Source organism: Dipodomys spectabilis, unplaced genomic scaffold (assembly GCF_019054845.1).
Source record: "Dipodomys spectabilis isolate Male_0828 unplaced genomic scaffold, ASM1905484v1 ptg000173l, whole genome shotgun sequence".
NCBI classification, from domain to species: Eukaryota; Metazoa; Chordata; class Mammalia; order Rodentia; family Heteromyidae; genus Dipodomys; species Dipodomys spectabilis.
The window spans coordinates 9,591,515-9,619,174 of NW_024870850.1; the positions used below are offsets into that span (position 1 = coordinate 9,591,515).

At 40.3% G+C, this 27,660-nt stretch overlaps 1 protein-coding gene across 1 annotated transcript; it reads left to right on the forward strand.

The window, feature by feature from the left end:
- The first annotated feature begins 883 nt into the window (after positions 1-883).
- Positions 884-14,200, forward strand: LOC122119625 (vomeronasal type-2 receptor 116-like). The gene is made up of 6 exons (XM_042693630.1): positions 884-1,086; positions 6,010-6,298; positions 6,679-7,488; positions 9,849-10,076; positions 11,069-11,192; positions 13,281-14,200. The coding sequence occupies exons 1-6, from the start codon at positions 884-886 to the stop codon at positions 14,198-14,200; spliced, it is 2,574 nt and encodes an 857-aa protein (XP_042549564.1).
- The last annotated feature ends 13,460 nt before the right edge of the window (positions 14,201-27,660 follow it).

The window sequence follows — 27,660 nt, forward strand, 5'->3', positions numbered from 1 at the left end:
AGGACATAATGGGGACACAGCAGAGCAAGACCCATCCATACATCCACAGCAACCTCAGTGTGCAGGCCTGCTATGTTCCCAGAAAGTCATAGATCATAGAACATCTCTGTCTAACAATGGACTGCCCATATATTGATAGGTGCAGTCTGATGTTCAACAACAAGCAAGCACTGAAGAAGTTAAAGATTCACAGTGCAAATATCTAATTGGATAAGTGCATTGACCTTGAAGTATTCATCTGTAATGGTGGAATTCCAAGACACGGCTGGTAACACTTGCAGCAGTAAATAAATACATTGAGCATTTCTGGATTCCTGTGCACGTGCAGTTGGTATAAAAACCTGAATGGGTCATTTCACCAAACTTCGGTGTCTGCCTTTTCCCTAGGTTGTGAGCCTGCCCATCCTCATCTTTGACGGTGCTCCAGTAACTCTGACTGGGCCTTTGCTGGCCATGGCGCTCTATGATCATTTGACCTTCACGTGGCATCCTCTGCTGTCATCCATTCCCATCATCCCTAGTGACCCTTGATTGGTTGTGCTTTTTTTGTTTTCAACTTTTTGCTTTCACACAAGTTTGTGAACAACTCAACAAGAGAGGAATCCATCCCTGGAGTTTCATTTTCTACAGTCTTGGATAAAATCATGGTCCTGAGGGTGTAGAGAAGAAGATGGTACACATGTTTTCTAACTTCTGTTTTGACCTTCACACTGGGCCCCAGATGCAGAGCCAGAGGACAGAATTGGCTCTGAATTCCTTTAGGACAGTGGAGGCTATCTAGGTAACAAGAAGCAACAAAAACTGAAGATCCTTTTAGACACCCACCTGACGCTGCAGGCACAGTCTGCATCCAAAATCACAGCTCCATGTCAAAGCAGCAGCAATGTTCCCTGTGGCTCTGACACTGCTTCTCCTCCAGCATCCTCTCCTGATCACTTTCTCTGAAGATGGCAGACGCATTTGCACAGAGAAATCTGTGGCATGCAGCAGGGGAGATGTGGTCATTGTTGGATTTTACCCCCTCTATTCTTGGGAATTGGTCGTTCAAGGCATGAATGACCCTACCCTGCAGCAACAGAACATTCAGTAAGTGATTTCTTGGATTGTCTTAAATTTGGAATTTTCTCTTTGTATTACAGTCAGATGTGGAGGAAGTTTGGACATAATCATTGATGTGCTGTGCATCTATTACACTGTCCTCACTACAACAGTTCTACTTCACTTCAGGAGTTCCCAATGAATATTTTTCTTTCTTCCAAGTGTACAGAGTTTTCTGTCTGTCTTCCACTCCACTCCCCTTTCCAGAGATATCCGACCACCCCACCATCACTGTGACTCCTCCACTCATCACTGTTACTCAGGGTCACTGGGGTGACCAAGAGTCCATACAAAGACACTAAAGTGCAATGTCCCCATCCATAGGACAAAGGCCAGGGAATCTTCAATCCATTCTGTTTTTGTACTTTTTAAAACAGGACCAATGTTTGGACCTCCTTCAGGGCAATGTTTCTTAAGATAGACATACAGTTTCTGCTTCTGGGGTTACTTCATGTCAGCAAAGCTTTGTAAATGGGGAGCTGCGGAAAGATCAGTAATAAGAGATGCATGACACATTTGATTTTTTCCCCTTAACTAATTTATGTAAGCTTCTGTCTTTCTATCCATGTCTTGGCCTGTCTCCTATGTCATTCCCAGAAACTCTGTTTCCATTCCTTGTTCTCCAACGTGTTTCCAGGCTTATTTATTTTTCCCTGCTCATAACTTCCTAAACTACATTTGAATATTTTTTTCATATATATTGTCAGTAATGGGTCTTGAACTCTGGGCTTGGATGCTGTCCCTGTGCTATTCAGCTTAAGACAAGTGCTCGGTTGCTGGCACCACAGTGCCATTTCCAATTTTCTAGTGGTTTATTGGTGATAAGAATCTCATGGACTTTTCTGCCCTGGCTGGCTTTGAACCCTGATCCTCAGATCTCAGCCTCCTGAATAGATAGGATGACAGGTGTGAGCAAAGGTGCCTGGCTTTTTCATATTTTGTACACACTTTCATTCATGCATTTGACCCAGGTGAGTTCACTACTTTCAGATCTATAGAATTCTCTGTAAAGGGAAGTCATGGATGAATCTTCTCAGACAAGTTGTGTGGAAACAACCTGTATGGGGTTTGTTCAGGAGAGGAATACTTTATTCCATGAGAGATTTATGAGAGTTACTGATGATAAATTAATGTGGTGAGGAAGTGAGTGAGAAAGATAGGGCTCATGTGTAAACTCAGCATTAGAAACGTACCCCATGGAATTGGGAGATGTCACAGCTATCCTCTTCTCTGTCCATTCTCTAATTGAGCTGTGTGTGTGTGTGTGTGTGTGTGTGTGTGTGTGTGTGTGTGTGTGTGTGTGTGTGCATGTTCACACACAGTCTGGTACTCAGGTGTCATTTCAAGTCCTTATGGCTGTCCCTTAGCATTTTTTCTGTCATGACTGGCACTCTACCACTTGACCTACAGCTCTGCACCAGTTTCTGTGGAGGTGCTTGCACATAAAATGTGTCACAGACATTCCTGCCCAAAGTGAATACAAAATATAATTCTCCTATATCATCCTCCTTAGTAGTTATAATTGCAGGTCTGAGCCACCAGTTCTCAATTCATATTTAGTATTACTGACATTCTAGATGTCAAGCCTCAGTTACATTGCACACAATGACATCAGCAAATATCCATGAGAGTTGAGATTCTCTCTATGAGAATTTTCCTAAAATGATTATATTGAATGCTAGGAGAACTCATCGTTCTGCAACATTCTTCATTAATATTGGCATGTGATACCATCTGGCCTTTGAAATGTCTCCGAATTATATCAGTCTGACTGGTCTGGCTTTGTGCCTGTCTTTCCAGAAATTCCAGGCCAGCGTCAGAGTTCCTGAATCTGTAGTTACTTCCACAATGTCAACACTAGAGGGAGCTCAGGGCCTGTGAGAAGTCAGCTGTGAGGTTATAAACCAGTTCAATACCAGAGAAAACCAAAGGCAATTTTAGTGACAAATACTCTGTGGTTCTAAAAACCTCACGAGAACCCCAATGAGTCATAGGTCCAAATATGCCTTCTCCTGGGTGCACAGGGCGCCCATATGCCTCATCGACAGTTAATGGCCTTGTGAGTGGATTCTGCCTAGCAATAGCAAGATCTGTGTGCTGGAACAGGCATTAGACACAGCTGTGGCCACCAGAACTCTATTACACCTGGAATATTTGTTCTAATCACTCCTGGTGTTACACTTTCTGAGTTTCTGTATGTTTTAGCCATTCAATCCACATGATTATCCTTGAGGGAAGGAAGGTGTGCTGTTGTCTATATTTGGCATAGGATGTTGCATAAGATTTGTGGGAGTGTCTTGGGAGGAAGGCATTTGCCCTACAAGACAACTGCTAATTCATATGATGAGAAATGCATCTCTCAGAAAGCAATGCAACCTGTTGCCTCTGTTTGAAGTAAAGATGGTAGCCCTGTGTTTCTTAATCACATGTTTTTGTGTTGCCTTCTCTAGGACTCATTTTTTTCCTTAATTTATCCAGCTTCTTTTTGTGCTCAATGACTTTGGTCCCTTAATCTTAAGTTATGTAGATGGATGAATAGCTCTCTGTTTGCTGTGAGCTTCCCATACCTCATTTTTTACTAATCTATTCTATTCCATTTTCCCCTAAATGACTTCATTCCCTTAATATTAAGGGAAGTAGATGAACAAGCTTTAAGCTTGAATTTTTTAATTCCTGACATGCATTAACCAGGCCTCATTTTCCTTAGTCTATCCTGCTTGAGTACAGCATCCTCAGTCTACTGCAATCAAGACCAATACAGTGCTGGGTGAGGACTAAGATTGACTCAGGTTGAATGTGGTAGAGGTGTGCTCATGAGCCAAGATGCCAACAACCATACACAATTAGTGATAGCTAATATAGAATTCAGATTGTCTGGTGGTAGATCACTTTCTCAGGTATTGAGGTGATTCAAAAGTCTGCCAGAAGCTGTCCTGGCTATATGGTCATGGCAAGTTCTAGTGCTATTACCTAGCCCACACTAAGCTGTGGGACCATATCACCATCTTACTTCCCTGTCTTACCTATTATAATTGGGATGGAAAACCATGCAATGCTACAGCAGCATGGTAAGGTTTGTAAAGGAAGCTACGAGCCGGGCATGGGTGGCTGACGCCTAGAATTCTAGCTATTTAGGAGGCTGAGATTTGAGGACCGGGTTTCAATGCCAGCCCAGGCAGAAAAGTCTGTGAGACTTTTATCTCCAGTAAAACAAAAGAAAGCCAGAAGTGGCGCTGTGCCTCAAGTGCTAGTGAGCTAATCTTAAGCTGAAGATTTTAGGGTCAGATCCCAGGCCTAGAGTTCAAGCCCCACAACCAACAAAAAAGAAAAAAAGCCACAGGACCATCTTGGTGAACACCACCATCCACTCAGGCTATCTAGCATCCCCAAAGCCCAAACTGTCATGTGGATACACTTAAGTCACACTATAGCTTATGCTGTTGTAGACCAATGCACACTGAATTCCTAGAGAAACTTCAGTTTCTGCCTGGTGCCATCTTGAGCACTGTCCTTCTAGGGCAGTGGTCCCTGAAGTTATTCACTGTTCAACTTGATGGACTGAGCCAGATAACAACAGAGTCACATAGCCACAGTGGCTTCACAACGCTAAGGAAGAAGACAGGTGTCAGCCTACCCCACCCATGGTGGAAACTGATGCAAATGGCATTTGGTTCTGCACCAGGGACCTTCCAAAACCTCCTGAAAGATTCTAACAGAAGCTGTGGTGCTAGCACCAAACAGTGCCTCTAGTTTATTCTGGATTATTGGTCCAAGCATGACATGCCTGACAAAGGGTTCTAAGAAAAACTCTGACCCAATCTTCTGCCCTGCTCACTAGAAGGTTGTATCCCATACCTGCTGTCCTTCACAAGATTGGAGGAGGGAGGTTGTGACAGTGTCTTCCACAGGCACAATCTAAAGGTCTGGGCACAGGAGTAGAAACTATAAGCACAACCCCAGCACTGGTCTCAGTGTATGGGGATGGTACTGAGAATTAACTTTAATTCTCTCCCTCCCTGCAATGTCAAGGATTTCTGTCCATAATGAGCTACTAATGCTGGTAATGGGGAGGAACATGGAGATGGCTTCTTTCCCCTTTTCTCACACATTCTTTCTGTTGTTTGTTCTACTAGAGAAGTATCCTCCAGTCCACACTCCCTGACTCTCATATCTTCTTTGTTTGGTGAGGCAATCTTCATGTTCTAGCTTCCTGGGCTGCCATCTTGCTCTGCTTCTGGGGAATCCCCTTGAATGATGACATTCTCTGAGTCAGCTTAGTGTGCCTCTACCACATCAAATAAATTTTGTACTTTTGTGATTGCTTTACTTTCCTCACAAGGCATGATTCACTTCTTTGCAGAAGGATGTACCATTGGCAAATGTGTGGCAAGCGAGCACAGACACAAGGCAGCCTGCTTTCCTATTTACTCCTAACACAGCAGGCCCTGCCTCTCTGCTCATACTGGTTGAACTCAGGTGGACAATCTGCTCCCAATTGGAATTGTATTTCTTAAGAGTTTTTCCATATGCACAGCTAATTTAAGGTATTAAATGATTTGGGATGTGAGCTGGGTCTGCTCCTATGTCATCACAACAGACAGTAGTGTTTTTCACTTATCTATATGGGGCATAAAGGAAAAGCCAGCTGGCTCATTCCCCCTCCCCCCCCCCCTCTCGCTCTCTCTGCAATCTCAGAAAAATAGTCATCTCATGTATGCTGATCAAGACCTGTTCAGAAACTCTCCCAATTCTAAGAACTTTTCTTAGACTCCAACTTAGAATGCCATCCCGTTGGATCTATACATATTACTGTGTGTAGAAATCAACATTTGATTCAACAAAGTCATGAGATTTGCAGTTAATCATTTGTAATACTTGTATACCTACCCAAATTTTGTGATTTCTGTGCAGGATCAACATGAAGAAATACCAATTGCTGTTCACCCTGCTGCTGGCTGTGGAGGAGATCAACAAGAATCCCCATCTGCTACCAAACATGACTCTGGGGTTTGAGATCTATACTGCACATTACTCACGTACTGATCTGTTAGAGGATCTACTCACCTGGCTGTCTGGGAAGAATAAAAACATCCCTAATTACACCTGCAGAAGAGACAGCAAAGCGATAGCAGCACTCACAGGAACCTCAAGCACATTTGTCCCAATAGGGACACTGCTGGACCTCTACAAACTTCCCCAGGTGAGGCTGGGAGGGGTGGGTAGATGTGAAACCATATCCACAGTGACTCTTCCCTCAACAGGTTGAAGAGGAGGTGGTATCACAAACCCTTCCAAATGCCTAATCTCACAAGGAGAACCCTCCAAAAGTGGGTTTGACATACACATTTTCATTGCTGCAAATAGAAGGAGGGGTGTTGAGAGGAAAGGATGACCCAAAGCTCTGAGCCTTATCTGTACATGTCTACAAAGAGTTCAGAACATGGGAGATGACTTTGCAAATGGGATAAGCAAACTTTTGTTCCCACCACTGTACTACCAGTTGTTGTATCGTTCACATCAGGACTGAGATTTGCCTATGACCATACTCTTCCTGATGTTGTTTCCATTTGTTCCCTGTAGTTCACCTTTGGGACTTTTGATCCTCTCCTGAGTGACCATGGAAAGTTTGGTACTGTCTATCATATGGCTGCCAAAGACTCAGGTCTAGCCCTGGCCATGGTCTCCTTGATGCTTCATTTCAGCTGGAACTGGGTGGGACTATTCATCACTGAAGAAAACTATGGAATGTGGTTCCTCTCAGAATTGAGGGAAGAGATGGGCAAGAGTAGAGTCTGCTTTGCCTTTGAGAACATGATCACTTACAGTGTCCTTTCAGATTACTCAAATGATCTATTGATGCAGCGCCAGCTAATGGACTTATCAACCAATGTGATTATCATTTATGGGGACAGTACATTTCTACTAAGCTTTATTCTTAAATGTAGGCACTTTTTAATTACAGGCAAAGTCTGGGTCCTGAACTCACCCTATGATGATGTGACTATTGCTAAAAGATATTTTATGATTGACTCTTTCCATGCACCTCTTATCTTCTCTCACCATCATAGAAACACTGCTGGGTTCACCAATTTTATTCTGACAGAGACCTTCTCCAAGAACTCAGCAAATATCTCCCTTCCCAGGTCCTGGATTCAGTCTGTTTATAGCCTATTGATTAAGTCTGACTGCAGAGACTTGGGGCACTGTTCATACAATGCCACACTGCATTGGTTGCTGAGGCACATTTTTGACATGACCATGTCAGATGAGAGTTACAACATCTACAATACTGTGTATGCTGTGGCCCATGCTCTCCACCAGATGTTTCTTCTTTTCATGGAAGATCCAAGAGTGTACAATGGTCAACCCAGGGCATTTCTGTCTTCACAGGTAATGGTTTTGCTTTTGGGTGCCCTACTCTAGGAATGCAGAACTTCTATATAAGCTTTCACAGCAGATGCAGCTAGGTTGTCTGGCACCATTTTGGCAAGTACAAGAGAGTGCTCTCCATGAAGTGAGGGTAGAGCTCTGACGACAATGTTCTTGAAGAACGCTGCATCCGTGACAAGGAAGTGCTGTGTCTTCTGTGCCCATCCTCACTATGTGTGGAAAAAGCCAACCCCTTTTCAATAGGATATATTCAAATTCTCCTTGTACCTTTTTAAAATAACAAATTAAGGGTGACTAGTTCTGTTTTTGTTGTGAAAATACTGTACAGAGTGGTTACAATTACATTGGCAAAATAATGAGTACATTTCTTACCAAGCATTGTAGCCTCCTCCTTTGTTTCCCCTTCAAATTGCTACCCATCCTCCCCCTGCCCTCCCTACCCAATCCTCCCCGCCCCCCCGAACCAAAGATGTGAAGCTCATTTTCGATGTAACGACTTGTATATCTCATTTTTACAATGGTTCCACCTGTATCCCTATTTAAACCATTTGTTTTTTCCCTTTCCCTCCACAAATTATACCAACATCAAATACAGTCAAAGAAAAGGTTATACTGTGGAGGAGGGACATACAAAGCAACAAAGTAATAAACTTATTAATGTGTTAGAAACAATCTCATGAAAGAAAAAAATTTGAATACATATCTTAGGGTTCATTTCCCTAACATTACCTTATCTGACCTTTTCTGCTTGACTCAGACATATACTAGATATTGCAAATAAGGGAAATCATGGGACCTATGTTTCTTTGGGCCTGACTTATTTCACTTAATATAATATTTTCCAAGCCTTTCCATTTCCTAACAAATTGGGCAATGTCATTCTTTCTGATGGAGGTATAGAGTTCCATTTTGTATATATAACACTTTTTCTTGATCCATTCATCTACTGAGCGGCATCTGTGTTGGTTCGACATCTTAGCAATAGTAAATAATGATGCAATAAACATAGTGAGCTCTGACGACAATGTTCTTGAAGAACGCTGCATCCGTGACAAGGAAGTGCTGTGTCTTCTGTCCCCATCCTCACTATGTGTGGAAAAAGCCAACCCCTTTTCAATAGGATATATTCAAATTCTCCTTGTACCTTTTTAAAATAACAAATTAAGGGTGACTAGTTCTGTTTTTGTTGTGAAAATACTGTACAGAGCTCATAGTAGCTTTAGTGTGGTCTTGTTTGTAAACATTTGGGTAAATGCCCAAAAGTGGGATTGCTGGGTCATAGGGGAGCTCTATGTGGAGTCTTTTGAGGAACCTCCATACTACTTTCCAAAGTGGTTGAACATGTTTAAACTCCCACCAACAATGCAGTAAGGTTGCCTTCTGTCCACATCCCCTCCAGCATCTGTTGTTATTAGAGTTCTTGATTTTTGCCATTCTAACTGGAGTGAGGTGGTATCTCAATGTTGTTTAGATTTGCATTTCTTTTAAGGATAGAGAGGTTGAGTATTTCTTCATGTGTCTATTGGCCATCCTTCTTTCCTCTTCAGAGAAGTTTCTCTTTAAGTATTTAGCCCACTTATTTTTTGGGCAGTTATTTCTTTGAGGATTTGTTGTTGGGGCATTTAATTTTTTGTGTTCCAAGTATATTAGTTATGAGACCCTTGTCCGTTGTTTGGCTAGTGAAGATCTTCCTATGGGTGACTAGTTCTTGAAAACCTAATATTGCCTAGACACAAACGGCTCACACCTGTGGCTCACTCATGACTACAATTAACCACCAAAAAGACAGAGGGGTGCTGTGGCTCAATGGACAGAATGATTACTTTGAAAAGAACAAAAGAAGTTGAGTGCCTAAGCTGTGAGGTCACACCACAGGGCTGGCATACACACACAGGCACACACACACATACACACACACAGAGACATACACAGATACACACACATGCAGTAAACTAAGTCTTGCTTAAGATAATCTTTCATAGTTGTCAAAAATATTATGTCATTCTACTTAGTTTATTATTTACCTATATTTCAGACTGATTCTCTGATCAGAATCACAAAATAAGTGATTGGAATGCAATTTAGAGAGTCCATTGAGGTCTATCATACGATAATCCATTATTTGGTGGGTTATGGCTAGAGTTTCATTCCCTTGAAATTGAGTTTCTACATCCCATCCTGGATACCCAGATTTTAGAACTTGGAAATACTTTAGTCTGCTGTGGCCTGCATTTTATACAGTTGGTTGGATTCCTGTGGTGTGTGTAAATCCAGTGTGGGAATGAAGAGTAATCCATTGTTCGGGGGTTCTCTGATAACACTGGGAAACACTTCACCATAATATAATGTGTCCCTTTTAGCTGCATCCCTTTTTGAAGAAGATCCAATTTACAAATCCTGTTGGAGACCAAGTGATTTTGAATGAGGAAAAGAATTTGGAGGCAGAGTATGACATTAAGAGCTTTTGGAATTTTCCAGAAGGTCTGGGACAAAAGGTGAAAGTTGGCGAATTTTCTCCATCTAGGCCACATGATCAACAACAGATTTTGTTCGAAAATCTGATAGAGTGGCCCATAGGAATTACCAAGGTGGGTCATTTCAACTTTTTTTTACTCTCTCCTTTTACAAAAATATATTGTTATTAGGAAGTAGTTGTAGAAAGAGCTTACAATTCCCTTAGTCAGGTTATGATCACAATGCTTGTAGACAATGTCACCACATCCTTATTTCTCCCCCAGGGTCAGTTGTTTCTAACCATAATGGCATGAGCTATGTATAAATGGGCAATAACCTTATCCTGTTTTAAAGTTTGTTCAATAAAACTATGGCACATTGGTGTACTTTTCAAAACTTTCTGTTTCTGGAAGTTTCTTACTAACAGATTCATGGAGGGAACAGGGGAACATATTATGACCAATATGTAGTTCTATGTTTGCATAGTGAATATCATAAAAGTTAAATGACACCTGTGAATCATTATTCCAGCACTGTGACAAAATATCTGAGTGAATCAAATGTGAAGGCAGAAAGGCTTGCTTTGCTTCTGCCTGGAGATTTCAGACCATGGTTGGATAGATTGTTGCTTCTTAGTCTAGTGAGACAGGATGTAATGAAAGGAGCATCTGCCAGAAAAATTCACCCACTTTGTGACAGCTAGGAAGCCAAGAGAGATGTGAACGGCCCTTGGTACAGCAGCACCTCCAAAGCAATTAGCCATGCTTTAGAGCGTGGGTTTGAAATTTCCCTGAGTGATTTTCCTCTCATGCTCTTATTCATCTGTAAACAGATCACATAATTCAAGAATAGGATGCAGGATTAACTTCCATTTCCTAATTTCATAGAGTTAAAATCCAACACTTCAAGGCTCCATGACTTCCCGATAGTATGAGTGCTGGGTGTTGAGGCCCCACATATTCTTCAGCTCATGTCAGATGAAACTGTAAGAAGGTTCAGTAAATTCATTTGCTGTGTGCATATAAAGATTATGTGTTTTTATTATCATTTCCCCTAAATCACTGGAGTTTCTCAGATGTCAATTGAAAGGATAAAATGTCACTAACTTTCATATGAATATTCTCAGACTCCTCAGTCTGTGTGCAGTGAGAGCTGTGGTCCTGGATTCAAGAAAGCCTCTCTGGAGGGAAATGCTACCTGTTGCTTTGATTGCACTCCTTGCCCAGAGAATGAGATTTCTAATGTGACAGGTGAGTCTGTTAGTTAGAGAAATTCCCCATCTGTCCTTCCTAACCTTCAGTCCATGCAAGCCAGTGGTGATCTACAGTAACATGGCAGGAAAAACATGCATCTTCACGCAGAGATCCAGGGCTACAGTTAGCTATACTTCTCCTTACAAGAAACACACACTGCCCTCCATTACTTCTCTGATTGTATTTTCTAATCTATTACAGGCTTCATCTTGAGAATACACATGTTCCCCTCTCCTCAATCGCATTTTTTGTATTTAAAGAAAATGTTTACCCATGCTTTCCATTATTTGTAATAACTACTATATGTCTAGGACAAGAAGAAAAGGTCAAAAGCTATGTACTTATGACCATATAAGTTCATGTTAAGCAAAATGAACACCAAGATAGGGACACAAGTGATTTTTTCTTTGATTGTAATGTATTTATAATGTCCATGTGATTTTTTTTGTTTCTTTGGTATGTTCCACCCACATGGTATAACCCCTGTTTTCAATATACTGGATTCTGGTGCCCTGCATCTTGTATATATATTTTCCTAATGGGGAGGGCAAGGAAAAAATCATCTGCTTAAATAGGGATACAGGTTGACCCATTTTAACCAGGAGATGTACAAAACACTATATTGAAAAAAGAACTTTACGACTTTGGCATTGTCGCGGGTGTACTTGGGGAGGTGGACAAGGAAGGGATGGTAAGGCAAAAACAAAGGAGGAGGCAACAATCCTAGAGAGGAAATGTACACTTTACCTTACTCATGCAACTGTAACTACTCTGTACAGTATTTTTACAATAAAAAACATAAAAAAGGGAAATATACTCCTTAGGAAAAGTACTCATTACCTCAATCATGTACCTGTAACCACTTTGTACAGTATCCTAACAATAAAACCTATATTTAATAAACAAGGGAGAAATGGAGAAAATAAGAGCTAAAGACTGAAAAAAAGAAAATATCAAGGATCAGCTGTTGATCTTTGAAATGATATCCAAATCATCATGGAATTGTGGATCTAACACAGCCTTTCATATCTGAGTGCCTACTGCTGGTTATTTCAAAATAAATTTTATTTTCTACTTAGCATGCACTAATAATACAAGGGGCTTTGTTATGGTCACTCCATGCCTGACACTGGCACTAGGCTGACTAGCAGTTCTTCAAATATAAAAGATTCAGAAGTAGTTTATCATCTCCATTTCATTTCTTTTCTCCCTCCTCCAGCTGATCTTTCCCAGACCTTATCATATCAGTGGAGGAGCACTGTTCTTGACACAGAGCAAATGCTCAAGAAGTTTGTGTTTGGTGTAATGAGGAGATTGAGGTTTGGATTAGACCCTCTTGTACAAAGTGAAGTGGTTGGGCTGATTCTCTATTCTCCATTATGTCTTGAATGAGTAGCAGAGAGCCAGAGTGATATGACCTGTCAAGAATGCAGCACATAATGCTGGTAATTATATATCACACCTGTAATCCAAGCGATTCAAGCATTTGAGATTTGATGATGGAGCATCAATGTAATGATGTACAGGAAACTCAGTAAGATTCTTTCTCACCATTCAGCACCCAAAAAGCTGTAATTGGTGCTGTGGCTCAAATGGCAGAGTGGTAGTTTTGAGCATGAATAATCTGGAAAACGTCCCATGGCCAGAGTTCAAGCACTAGAGGAAATATAGATGGATGGAAGGAAGGAAGGAGCTAGAGAAGGAAGGAAGGAAGGAGGAGGGAGGGACGGAGGAAGAGAGGAAAGGAAGGAAGGAAGGAAGGAAGGAAGAAAAGAGAGAAAGAAAGAAAGAGAGAAAGAAAGTAAAAAGAAAGAAAGAAACAAACAAACAAAGAAAGAAACAAAGAAAGAGAAAGAAAGGAAAAGAAAAACATAAAAACGGAAAGGGAGGAGGGAAAGAAGAAGAAATGTGAGAAAGAGATTTGATGTGAAAGCATTTTGATATAGAGAATTACTCTATTTGTATTGAACACAATACAGGTCAACTGGTGAATCAGGGAAAATGAGCTAGCTACTTGAATGAAGGGGGTTGAGAGGAAAGACAAATACTGACCACAAACTAACAGTGATTCTCCCACCTCACCAGACATGGAGCAGTGTGTTAGGTGTGCAGATCATCAGTTTGCCAACATCCAGAGAAATCACTGCCTGAGGAAAACTGAGGGCTTCCTGGCTTATGAAGACCCCTTGGGTATGGCTCTGACTTGCACAGCTCTTTGCTGCTCTGCAATCACAGCTGCTGTTCTTGGGGTGTTTATCAAGCACCAAGACACCCCTATTGTCAAGGCCAATAACTGGGCCCTCAGCTACATCCTTCTCTTCTCCCTCACCTGCTGCTTCCTCTGCTCATTGCTCTTCCTTGGCCGTCCCCACACAGCCGCCTGCATCCTTCAGCACACCATATTCTCAGTGGTCTTCACTGTGGCTGTCTCCACGGTCCTGGCCAAGACCATCACTGTGGTTCTGGCCTTCACGCTCACTGCTCCAGGGAGAAGCACGAGGCAGTGGCTGCTCTTCTGGGTTCCTAACCTCCTCATCCCCATCTGCACTCTCATCCAGGTGACCCTCTGTGGCCTCTGGCTGCGAATCTCTCCTCCCTTTGTGGACAAAGATGTACACTCTGAACATGGCTACATCATCATCCTGTGCAACATGGGCTCTCTCACTGCTTTCTACTGTGTCCTGGGATACCTTGGCTCTCTGGCCCTGGCCATCTTCATTGTGGCTTTTCTGGCCAGAAATCTGCCTGACACCTTTAATGAGGCCAAGTTCCTGACCTTCAGCATGCTGGTGTTCTGCAATGTGTGGCTCACCTTCCTGCCTGTCTACCACAGCACCAAGGGGAAGGCCATGGTGGCCGTTGAGATCTTCTGCATTTTGGCCTCCAGTGCAGGTCTCCTAGGCTGCATCTTTGCCCCCAAGTGCTACATCATCCTGATAAGACCTGAGAGAAATTCTTTCTCCAGGTTCAGGGAGAGATCACGTTCTGAAAGAAACAAACATTAAGATAAACATAGATGTTGCCTAGAATGTTTAGAGGCTCTGACAGCAATCTGTACCACATCTTAGTTTAATGTGAGGACTTCTTTGAACAAACAAGTTACTCCTATTTATTTCTCTGGTTATGTTAGAGACATAGCACATTCCCAACAAGTCCTCCTAAATTTGCACTCTAACTTGGATATTTTATGATTCCTCCAGTGTAATCTGTCCTTTATGCTATCATACTTCCTAATGAGTACATTATCTACTGTGCTTTTTCCCTTCTCTTTCCTGTCTCAATTATTCTTCCTACCTATCCTATATCACAGCTTCAATATCACTATATTGCTAAGCTACTAGTATAGGAAGTTACGTTGTTGAATATTTCCATGCTTTCTTTATGGTAACTCAAGTATGGTAACTCTGACTTAGCTGTATATTTCTGTGCACATATTTTATTTTTTGCTATTTTACTGAGTATAATTTACTGGAAAATCTCTCATTCTCTCTCTTCTTTCTTTAAGAATTTTAGAGCAGGATGTTAATCTGTTTCAATTTCCAACAGGAATCTATGAATGTATTTTTCCCGGATGAAATGCGAGTGCACCAAAATAACTACAGTTGTCCAAATGAGCAGCTGCAGCAATAGTTTGCTTATTGGTCATTATTTCTTAGTGAAATCCAAAAATACAGGATACACAATTGGCCAAGCAGAACATTGTCATCCCAGTCTGTAAGAATTCTCAATATTAATGGATGGAGAAATGGAATCACTTATAAGAAGAGAAATAGCTCCCCAAGAGAGGATAAAAACATCAAATAGGCTCAGACTTCAAAACTCTCAATGATCTTTACAGTTCTATGAGAACAAGAATGATTCTGAAGAGTCTCTAAGAAAGCAAAGTGTTGAGGAGCTTGAAATAGGAATATTGTCAGGCCATCACCATATTTTTCAGCCAGGAGGAGTCCAATGGACAAACAAGCACATGTCTCTGAGTCCAGAGATCTTGATGTTTTTCAATGCAGTAGCGGTGACACAGTGGAATGACGTCACCCCCACATGCATGACAGAAATACACATAGTGCTGTCTCTAATTCTGCTGAGCCATGGATGGAAAACAGAAAAGCATCTGCACAGAGACAGAAAAGTCTGGAAGCCTCACAGATTGTACCACTTACAATGACTCAAGGAATAGAGTGCTCACTGTTCTGTATAGGTGCTCATTTAATGATTGCCACTTCTGGTTTTCAGTGGTCCATTGGAGAAAAGAGTTTCATGGAATTCCCTGCCTGGGATGGCTTTGAACTGCAGTCCTCTGATCTCAGGATCCTGAGTAGCTAGGATCACAGGCATGAGGCACAAGCACCCTGCCATTGATGCTGTTTTGATAACTGAGTCCCAGACCTTCAATATGATTGTGATAGTCCCTCTGCAGTACTCAGAAAGAGTTTAGAATAATACAGGTATTGTAGTTTGGGGAAGACCTTAACAGGATTAGAGCCAGTACCATATAGGTAGAAAGAAAAAAAATTTGGTTAACCATTCTGGTAACAGAACACAACTATAAGAATGTATAAAACATAGGGAACTGAAGCATTCACACAAGTGGTGAAATAATTTTTACTGTGCTGTCCTACCATCTGGCTACCCAAAACCATTATATTGATATTTATGAGTAAGTGGTGGCATTTCCAAGACTCTTCATGTATCTAATACATCAGTACTTACTCGGTAGAGATGCTTCTGTCTTTAGACACAACCAAGGGGTAATGAACCAAGGATCTCTTCAAGCCTGGTGCATTAGGAAAGCTCAGCCTCCATCCTCAGGACTGACAGACCAGGAGCGGGCTAGTGCCAGCCTCTGTTCCAGAGGACCGCAGCTGTCCAGGAGATACTCAAGTGAAGGTGGGAAAGGATGGACTCATCATTAATCTTAGGAAAATCAATCTCCAGAGCTCACAATTAACCAATTTGTGCATCTTATTGTACCAAATCATTAAGGACTTCCAAACAGAAATGGAAGAAGAGAAAAGAGAAGAATAGCCACACTCGATTTTTGGAGATCTCGTTAGCTATGCTGGCAAAAGATAGTGTGTCCTTCTTCCATTGCTTCAATTTCTGCTTATATTTTTAAAATCCAGTGATGTTCAATCTCCATTTGAATGGACTAAATTACATGTAATAAACATGTTTTACATTGAGATATGACAAAATAAGTAAGACCCAAGAAATAAAGGACCTCTTCTTACTTTTCACATAACTTCTAAATCACTCTATGCCCTTGACACCATATATGCTGCATAGGCATGCACATCTGAGGGAAGCCAGGAGGAGGGCAAAGAAGTGGAGGAAAATGGGTAAAAAAAATACAGCAGAGGGCCCATCAGCGGCACTGGTCATTGATGAAAGTGAACTAAGCATCTCAAGAGTGATGATGAGAGGGAGGGAAGGAGAGAGAAAGAGGAAACAGCTGATACTATCAAAAGGAAAGAAATGTACATACCATCCAATTTGGAAGAAACAGTTTTATTGTTAAAGTCTGTAGAGTTCATAAGCTTAGTAGATCAAGACGATGACAAGATGCATTGTGAAGGTGAAAATTTGTTAGTGACTTTAGCTAAGTATCATTATGCCACAATAGTGTGAAATTTATGTAATTACATAATCTCAAAAAAGAAAAAGTGTTACTCTTAAAATATGGACTAAAACTAGGGTAATATGTATTAAATTTTCACATTCTTGTGGAAATCTATTATTAAATTCATTTTGAATTTCAATAGTAGACACGTAATTTTTGTGAGCCAGACAACAGTGGCTCTCTTAAAAGGCTTGGATCTGAGGATTACAGTTCAAAATTAGCCTGGACAGAAAAGTCTGAGACTCCATCTCTAACTTACAAGTAAAAATATGGGACAGGAGGTATTTGTCAAATGCTAAAATTCCACATGTGTATTACAAAGCCAAGAGAGGGAGCTTGGGGCCCTGACTTCCAGGGCTGATACACACACACACACAAACACACACACACACACAGAGACGTTTTTCATATTGAAAACATAAATTCATATTTAATTCCCTTTACTTTTGCCACCCAATTCCAATAAACGTCAATCCTGTATTTAATTTTTTTTAAAGAAAAAGCAAGTGGTGTCATTTCTCACTAGGGTCTGTGGATGCCACAGTGAGCAGTGCCAATGATGGCAAAGGCTCAACAGAAACACGTACAAAAATAAAGGGTAAGACAGACAGACAGACAGACAGACAAACAGACAGAATAGCCAATATATTAAAGCCACACAATCATTAAATGAAAATCATCCCAAACTCTGAAAGCAGAAGAAAAGAAAAGAGAATCCCACGTGTGGCAGGTGAGACACCTCCACCCAGAGAGGCAGCAGAATAGCAGGAATAGACTATGGATCCCACCCGTGTTCCCTGGGCCTGCTGCTCAGGATCCACCCCGTGTTGTTGTCGCTAAATCTGTGCCCAGACATGGGCAAGACCCTGCGGTATTCCAGAACCACATGCAGTCCCTCATGCTCAAGGCCCAGCTCTCCTTCCTATGATGATCACTGCCCCATGCCCCAGGGCATGTAGAGAGTATCCTCCCCCTTCTAGAGCAGGACCCTGAGCCCCATCTTCCCCCAGAGGCGCCAAACCATGCGCAGGAGCTGGCAGCTCAGACAAGCTGCTTGTCATGTCTGGGGACAGCTTGATGCACGTGGTGAGGCTTGTGCCCTAGGTTGGTTGGCCTGGTAGGGGTGGATCAGGAAGCTCCCAGAGGCAAAAACCAGACTCCTACTCTAACAGGTGGTGAATGGCTCAAAACCAACTAGGCTGGGATACTGCGATACGGAAGTCCCTTGGCAATGCACTGGAAGCTTCCACCAGCCAAAGGGATAGGAGGTAGAAATTCTCTAACTGGCTGTGTGAACATACAATGGTAAGAATATTGGCTTGTGTTTTACAGTTTTTTTATTTTTCTTCTCCTATTTTGCAACTTCTTGGCAATACTAACCCATCTAAACTCATATTTGCCTTCTTTTATCCCACAGGATTCCTTTGATAAAACAATTATGGAGTGTGTGTTTAGATTTTCTATTTTCTCATAGACATATTTCAGATAGATAATGTGCATAATGTGCAATTTAATTTGCATACATATTTTTCCCATTGTGGTTTCCTTTAAAAGACAAAGAAAAAAATAGCAACTAATTTAAGTTTTCGTGGCTTTGGTTAGATATTTATTTCAATGTAAAACCTAATTTATGTTTCTCAATTCTTTTTTTTGTTGGTCACAGTGCTTAAAATCTGAGCCTAGGCTTGGTCCCTCTGTTCTTCAGCTCAAGGCAGGCACTTTACCACTTGAGCCAAAGCACCATTCTCAGTTTTTCTGAGTGGTTTATTGGAGATAAGAGTCTCACTGAATTTTTTGCACAAGCTGGATTTGAACCATCCTTATATTTCAGCCTCCTGAGTAGCTAGGATGACGTTTTTGAGCCACCAGCTCCCAGCTATTGCTCAATGCATTTTTTATTATTGTTGCTCAATTCTCAGGGAACAGAGGAGGGAAGGCCACCCCTCCCCTACCCCACCGGAATTCTCCATCTCTGATACTGACAAAGGCCTGGCTGAGCAGCTAGCTTCCACACAGGCCTTGGAAGGAAACAATTGGAGCCAATAGTAGGTCCCAGAACACTGACCTGACCTGCCAGGCTCAGCTCCACCCATGGGAAAGTAACCCAGCCCAGGCAGAAGTCGCTCCACCGCCTGAGGAGTGACTTTCTTCACTGAGAAAACAGAGCCAGGGGATGCGCCTCCTTACAGCAGCCTAGACAAGCAATTGAAACTCTGTAAATATAAACCATGAGAATGGCTCCAGGATGGGCTCAGTGAGTTTCTCTGTGAGTTTTCCCCTCAGGGAAAAGCTACTGTTTGCTCAAAGGCTTCATTCAACCCTACCCAGAACCTAGACTCAACACAGCATCTCCAAAATAGAGGAAACAGTCACCTCCCTCTTTTGTGATACTCAAAGCAGATCTCCCTCCCACTGAACTAGACTGAGAGGAAGATCACACAATCCAGCATAAAGCAGAGCATTTTTCTGTCTGCTCAAACAAACTGACTTAAGAAACAAATCAAGTCACAGGAGAAAAAAAAAAAAAAACACCACAAGCAGACCAGAGATTCCATCAAGAGATTGGTTACAGACACAAGGGAGATACAGGACCTTCTCATGACCCCCCACCCCCCAAAAAAAAGCAGGAACTATGTCTTGGACTTTTTATTAAATTTTTAATTTTTAAAAAATAAACAATATTTTTAATATCTTTTTTCCTCTTATAATTTTTATTATATATATATGTGTGTCTGTGTGTGCTTTTTTAAATCTCTTTTGACCTTTTGGTCCTTTTTATTCTTCATATTTTCTTTTTTTTTCTCTTTCTATTTTGTGTAACTTAACTGCTGTTCTCGTCATCTTCAGATATATACCCATCATCGATTATTAGACCTTTTCCCCCATTGTGTACATATTTAATCCAGGAATTTATTACTCAATTCAACACTTGTTAGCCTTAAATTCTTTAATAACAGTATTATCTCTTTAAATCTATATAATTTTATAAGAATTTTTATTGTTTAGTTTTTCATGTCTCTATTCTAGCCCTCCACTCCTCTCATTCTATCCCTTTCTTCTCACAATTTCACTTAGATAATTTTTAACTTTCACTTTTTAAATTTACATTTTTGTTTTTCCAGTTTTACTTGTCTCTCTTTTGTTTTTTCTCTCTCTTCTATTACTCTGCCCAACCCATGTCCCTCTTTGAGATTAGGACTTGGTTAATTTCACTCTCCCTTTACCTCTCCACATCCCTCTAATCCTATTTTCCCCACATTTCTCCCTAAAGCTAATAATTTCTGGTTAGCCAAATTCTTCTTTGCTGTTCTTAGCTCATTTATCCATAGTTGTTTGAAGATGAATTGATTGTATCTGTTCAGCTAGATTGTATCTGCAAACTTTTAACGGTGCAAGTAGAGGACGTTGTTGGTGCTTGACTTAAAATAGTGTTCTAGCACAAAATTGGTGTTACTTTCATACCAAATGGGCAGAAAAAGCCAGACAAGCACAAGGAAAATGGCAAGTCTGGGTATCTCAAATCCCACTCATGATAATCAGGTGACAGAACAGATAATGAAAAATCCAGAGGAGAGTTCCCAAAAAGCTCTACGAACACTACTGCTAAAATGATGAATGAAAAGATTGAAAACCTGCAAAGGACACAGTGTGAGCATGATAGGGAGCAAGAGGAGGCAAACCAAAGATCAATAGAAGAATCTTATGAGTGTGAAGAAGCTACTCAAAGAGTAATACAGAAATTACATGACCAGGTTGAGAACACTCAAAGAGAAATAAAGTAATTGTGTGAGCAGGCTGAGAACAGTCACAGAAAACTACAGGAATTGGATGAATGCGAGGAAGCTAATCAAAGAGTAATTAGGAATTGCAAGAGTGGGATGACAATAGACAAAGATCAATAGCGACATTCATGGAATCCATAAACAAACAGCTGAAAGAAGTCAGGGAGACCACAAAGGGAATGCTGAATGGAACCCAACAGAAGGAATGGGAGTCCAAGGAAACCATAACCAATCAACTAATGATTTGAGAATAAACACTGAACACCAAATTAAGGAAGTAAAGAAGTTCATACAAGATCTAAAACAAAGCTCCAACTAAGAATTTGAAGCCACCAAAGCCAATCAATTACAAGGATAAGAAATAAAAATAAAAACAAAGTAGGAAGCCTTGACAGTTGGTAAGACCATGCAGAAGATTGAATTTCGAGGATTGAAGACAGCCTACATATTATAAAGAAAGAACATACACCTATTCAAGACAAATCCAAGAAATATGACAGATCTATTCAACATTTGGAAGACACCATCAGAAAGCCTAATCTAAGCATAATGGATGTAGAGGAGCACTTAGAGGCACATAGTCTAGGAAATTGGGTTAACAGGATCCTAGTAGAAAATTTCCCAAACATGCAAAAAGATAGGCCTATTCAGATACAAGAAGCTTTTAGAACCCCAAATGTATAGCACCAGAACAGGATATCACACTGTCACATTATAATCTGCACAGGATCAGTTGAGACCAAGGAAAAGGTCCTTAAAGCAGTCAAGGAGAAAAGATCAATCACATATAAAGGGAAAACAATTAGAATCACCTCATATTTCTCAGCAGAGACAATAAAAACAAGAAGAGCCTAGAATGTCATATACCACTCCCTAAAGACAGACAACTATCAAGCAAGAATACTGTACCCAGCTAAACTCTCCTTCATAACCAAAGATCAAATAAAAACCTTCCAAAGCAAAGAAAAACTGAAACAATACATCTCCACCAAACCAGCCCTACAAAAAATACTTAAAGATGTCCTACACATAGAAAACCAACAAGACCACAATAAAGACCAAGAAACTGCACCCAAACGGAGAATCCAAGAACCACAGGAAGAACCCAGTTGCCGCAGCACCCAAGAAGATGGATAACATGGCAGGAACCCCCAAACACCTCTCAGTTCTATCTTTCAACATTAACGGACTTAACTCTCCAATTCAGCGACATAGACTGTCTAGCTGGATTAAAAAGAAAGATCCTTCTATCTGCTGACTTCAGGAGTCACATCTTGCCCATAAAAACAGACACATTTTAAAGGTGAAAGGCTGGAACAAAATCTACCAAGCAAATGGCTCCTATAAACAGGCAGGAGTTGCAATCCTAATATCAGATAAAACAGACTTCAAATAAAAATTAGTGAGAAGAGATAAAGAAGGTCGCTACATATTAATTAAGAGAGCTCTCCTTCAGGAGGATATTACAATTCTAAATACCTATTCACCAAACAACAGAGAGCAATCAAATTTATCCAAGAAACACTACTTTCCCTCAAATGTCACATAGATCCAAAGACTTAATTGTTGGGGACTTTAACATACCTCTATCCCCACTAGAAAGATCAATTCTGCAAAAACTCAACAGAGAAACTGCAGATCTAAACAACTGCATAGATCAACTGGATATAACAGACATTTACCCAATATTTTACCTAGTAGAATCAGAATACACATTTTTCTCAGCAGCACACTGAACATTTTCAAAAATAGACCACATTTTAGGCCACAAAGCAAACTTGTATATATTCAGAAATATTGAAGTTATACCTTGCATTCTCTCAGACCACAAGGGAATAAAATAAGAGCTCAACAGTAACACATGAAAGCTGAACAACACACTGTTGAATCACCAGTGGATATTGGAAGAGATTAGAAAGGAAATACAAATGTTCATGATATTCCACAAAAATGAATACACAAATTACCAGCTCCTCTGGGACACAACAAGGCAGCACTCAGAGGCAAGTTTACAGCTTTGAGTTCCTACATCAATAAATTGGAGAGATGTGAAACGACAATTTAATAAGACATCTAAACCTCCTTGAAAAAGAGCAGCAAGATAAACCCCAATTGAGTAGACAGAAAGAAATAATTAAAATTAAATCAAAATTCAACGAATTAGAATTTGAAAAATCATACAAAGAATCAATACAACAAAGGGTTGGTTCTTTGAAAAAATTAACAAAATTGACATACCCTTAGCAAATCTTATCAGAAAAAGAAGAGAACACACCCAAATAAACTCAGGGATGAGAATGGAAACCACCACAGACAAAAACAAGATTCAGAACGTTATAATGGAATACCTCTCAAAACTTTATGCTAATAAGTTTGAGAACTTAGCAGAAATGGTCCTTTTCCTCACAAATATCGACATGAGGAAAGTAAACCAAAACATCTTAAACGATGTTAACAGGTCCATATCAGGCATTGAAATAGAAACAGCAAGAAGAAACGTCCCATCTAAGAAAAGACCAGGAACAGATGGCTTTAGAGAGGAATTCTACAAGGCCTTCAATGCAGAGTTCACACCAATACTCCTCCAACTCTTCAATGAAATTTAAAGAGAAAGTTCACTACCGAACACATTCAAAAAATTTTTGACCAACAGTCATCAACAATTCATCCAAAAATCATACACCATGATCAAACAGGATTCATTCAGGGATACAAAGCTGGTTAATATAATTAATCACATCAACAAGAGCAAGGATAAGAACCACATGGTTATCTCAATAGGTGCAGAAAAGGCATGTGAGAAGATCCAACACCCCTTTATGATGAAGATTCTGGTAAAACTAAGAATTCCTGGAACAGTCCTCCACAATACAATAAAGTTTGTATATGACAAACCTACAGCCAGCATTATACTTAATGGTGGTCAGGAGTGAGCTAAGGATGTCTACTCTCTCCACTTCTCTTAAATTTAGTATTAGAATGCCTAGCTACAGCAATAAGACAAGATGCAAACATAAAAGGAATCCAAATAGGGAAAGATGAAGTAAAACTCTCCCTCTTTGCAGATGACATGATTTTGTATTTAAAGAATTCCCGGGGACTCCACTCCCAAATTACTGAAGCTGATTCAAAACTTTGGCAAAGTAGAAGGGTATAAAATTAGCCCTCAAAAAATCAATGGCTTCTCTGTATTCCAACAACTTCATTAGTAATAGCCACACAAAAAATACAAAACCTAGGAATTAACTTAACCAAAGAAGTGGAGGACCTCTATGATGAAAAATTTGAAAAACCTGAAAAAGGAAATCAAAACAGAACTTAGAAAGTGGAAAAACTTTCATGCTCCTGGATTGGAAGGATCAACATAGTGAAAATCCCAATACTTCCAAGGCTATCTACAAATTCAATGTGATACCTATCAATATTCCAACCTCATTTGTCAAGGAAATAGAAGAGGCAATCCAAGCATTCCTATAGAACAATAAAGACCCGAATAGCAAAAACGATCCTCAACATAAAGAACAGTGCAGGAGGAATATCAATACCAAATTTCAAACTCTACTGCAAAGTAATAATATCAAAATAACTTTGTACTGGCACAATAACAGACCTCAGGACCAATGGAATAGAATTGAAAACCCAGACCTGAACCTACAGACACATAGCCATCTAATCTTCAATAAGGGAGGTAAAAATAGAAGGGAAGAAAGACAGACTCTTCAGTAAATGGTACTGGAAAAATTGGTTAACGACTTGTAGAAAACTAAAGCTAGATCCCTATTTATCACCCTGCACCAGAATCAACTCCAAATGGATCAAAGAACTCGGAGCCAAAAAAGACACTCTGAAAACATTAGGATGGAATAGGAGAAACCTTAGGTCTCCTTGGCACAGGCCAAAATTTTCTTAATAGAGACCCAGAAACACAACAAATCAAAGAAAGGTTGGACAAATGGGATTGCATGAAATTGCAGAGCTTCTGCATGGCAAAGGACATAGCTAGAAAGATTAATAGAAAGCCCAAGCATTGGGAGAAGATCATAACTAGCCACACAACTGACAAGGGTCTCATATCTAAAATATACATGGAACTCAAAAAATTAAATCCCCCCAACAACAAATCCTCAAAGAAACAACTGCCCAATAAATAAGTGGGCTAAAAACTTAAAGAGACTCTCTGAAGAGGAAAGAAGGATGGCCAATAGACACATGAACACATGCTCAACCTCTCTTGCCATAAAAGAAATGCAACACAAAACAACATTGAGATACCATCCCACCCCATTAGAATGACTATAATCAAGAACTCTAATAACAACAGATGCTGGAGGGGATGTGGACAGAAGGGCAGTTTACTGCATCGTTGGTGGGAGTGTAAACTTGTTCAACCACTTTGGAAAGTAGTATGGAGGTTCCTCATAAGACTCCGTATAGAGCTCCTCTATGACTCAGCAATCCTACTTTTGGTCATTTACCCAAATGATCACAAACAAGATCATACTAAAGCTACCAACACAACTATGATTATTGCAGCATTATTTACCATAGCTAAGATATGGAACCAACCCAGATGCCCCTCCGTAGATGAATGGATCAAGAAACTGTGGTATACATACACAATGGAATTCTATTCCTCCAACAGAAAGAATGGCATTGCCCTCTATGTTAGGAAATGGAAAGATTTGAAAAAATTATATTAAGTGAAGTAAGGCAGGCCCAAAGGGACATCAGTCTCAAGGTTTCCCTGCTTTGCAATAACTAGTATACGTCTGAGACAAACAGACAATCAGACAAGTTGATGTTAGGCGAAATTAACCCCAAGATAAAGATTCAATGTTTTTTTTTCTTTCTTGCGATTGTTTCCAACATATTTATAAGATGATTTCTTTGATACTTTGAACATACATCCCCCATGGTATAGCCCTGCTTTCACTGTATTTGATGTTGGTATAATTTGTGGAGGGTAAAGGAAAAACCAAATTGCTTAAATAGAGTTACAGGTGGGCGCATTGAAACAATGAGATGTACAAGACGTTATGTGGAAAAAAAACTGCAACTTTGGCAGTGTAGTGGGGGTGGAAAGGGGAAGTGATGGGAAGGGAAACAAAGGAGGAGGCAACAATGCTTGATAAGAAATGTACTCACTATCTTTCCCAAATAATTGTAAACCCTCTGTATGGTATTTTCACAATCAAAAATGAAAGAAAGAAAGAGAGGGAGAAAGAGAGAGAGAAAGACAGAGAAAGAGAGAGAGAAAGAGAAAGAGAAAGAGAGAGAGAAAGAAAGAGAGAAAGAAAGAAAGAGAGAAAGAAAGAGAGAGAGAGAGAAAGAAAGAAAGAAAGAGAGAAAGAAAGAAGAAAGAAGGAAGGAAGGAAGGAAAGAAAGAAAGAAAGAAAGAAAGAAAGAAAGAAAGAAAGAAAGAAAGAAAGAAAGAAAGAAAGAAAGAAAGAAAGAAAGAAAGAAAGAAAGAAAGAAAGGAACTTGGAAGGAAGGAAGGAAGGAAGAAAGGAAGGAAGGAAAGAAAGAAAGAAAGAAAGAAAGGAACTTGGAAGGAAGAAAGGAAGGAAGGAAGGAAGGAAGGAAGGCAGGCATGTAGGTACAGAGTAGTTTACCCATGTAATTATAACCCCTCAGTATGGTATTTTCACAATAAAAAGTTTTAAAATAAAAAAATAGAAAAAATGAGATAAAATATAAAAAAAAAAGAAATTTAATAATAACAGACGCTATTAAAGCTGTTGCCAAAAGAAATGTTATAACGCCGTTGGTAACATACTATGACAAAAGCTATAATATTATATGCACATTACACATACACAAATATTGGTATTTGTTATGTTTGTGTTTACATATGATGAGTGTTTATCATGTCCCTACTTAGAAGCTGAGTTTCAGAACCAGGCTCCATTCCAATCAACACATGAATGGAAAAAGTGAGGTGAGTAATACAGACATAATGGAGTCTTGAGCATGCAATTATATGTTTGAGTCAGAAATAGGGGAGAAAGTGGAGATCATCGTGTTCAGTTAATCACCCTGACAAATGCAGCAGTGGTATATACTGGACACCATGTGAAAAATGAAGCATACAACTTGTGGATGGGGAAGAGAGGGACAAACGGAGTAACATTATAAAAACATAAATGTACTCATTACCTGACTTACATAATGGTAACTCCTCTGCACAACACATTTGCTACACACAGACAGACAGACAGACAGACAGACAGACAGAAAGATAGAGAGAGATGCATTAACACCCAACACAGATCCCCAAGTTTTCTCTCATTTTTGAAATGTATGGTGAAGAAGACTTAGAGGAATAGAGTAGATATAAATGACAATGAAGTAGATATTGTTAGCTTCAACATCAAGGAAACCTGACACATGGTTCAGGCAGAAAAGGCAAACAGCCTACATGCAGGAGATAGAAAAGCATGGAAAAGACAGAGGAAAAGGAAAAAGAGAAAAAGAGAGAGAGAGAAGGGGAATTGTGCTTAGCCAGGACCACAGCGAATGTGGAAATGACCACAGAGTCTGGGGAACTTATTATTGACCTACGGAGGCCTGACCAGGGTGGTTCATGAAGTGACCTCTGTGGATGAAGAAGTGACCACAGAGTGTGTGGTCCGTTGCTGAATCACAGTCAGGTGACTGACAGCTGATTACTGGTTTCAGGCAGGTGAAGAGAAAGTGGGGAGGGCCTGTTCTCTTGGGCAGATTTAACAGAAATAGAGTAATAGATGAAGAGAACAAGATAAATGTTTCTCTTCTGAGCCAGCCACAGGTGGCTCATACTGGTAATCCTGGGTATAGAAGCAACAAAGATTTATACCTCAGAACCCAAGTCAGGCTAGGCCCCAGCACTGATGTTCTTGCAAGGTCTTGCTGGCTAAGATACCAAATAGCATTTTCATCCTTACTTTTCCAACTTACATTTGCCAAGCCCTTTCTCATAAATATATGCAGCCAGTTCACCGAACCAGCCACCATAGTGAACTCTGTGCAGAGCAGGACCCTATGTTGTGACCTTGGTTTCACTTCTATTATGAGGAATTAATAG

Bases quoted from the DNA above. Each gene is read 5' to 3' on its own strand.
- LOC122119625 (XM_042693630.1), top strand. From the start codon at position 884: ATGTTCCCTGTGGCTCTGACACTGCTTCTCCTCCAGCATCCTCTCCTG. The intron at 6,299-6,678 runs GTGAGGCTGGGA...TGTTCCCTGTAG, and splicing joins ACCTCTACAAACTTCCCCAG to TTCACCTTTGGGACTTTTGA. The intron at 11,193-13,280 runs GTGAGTCTGTTA...CCACCTCACCAG, and splicing joins TGAGATTTCTAATGTGACAG to ACATGGAGCAGTGTGTTAGG.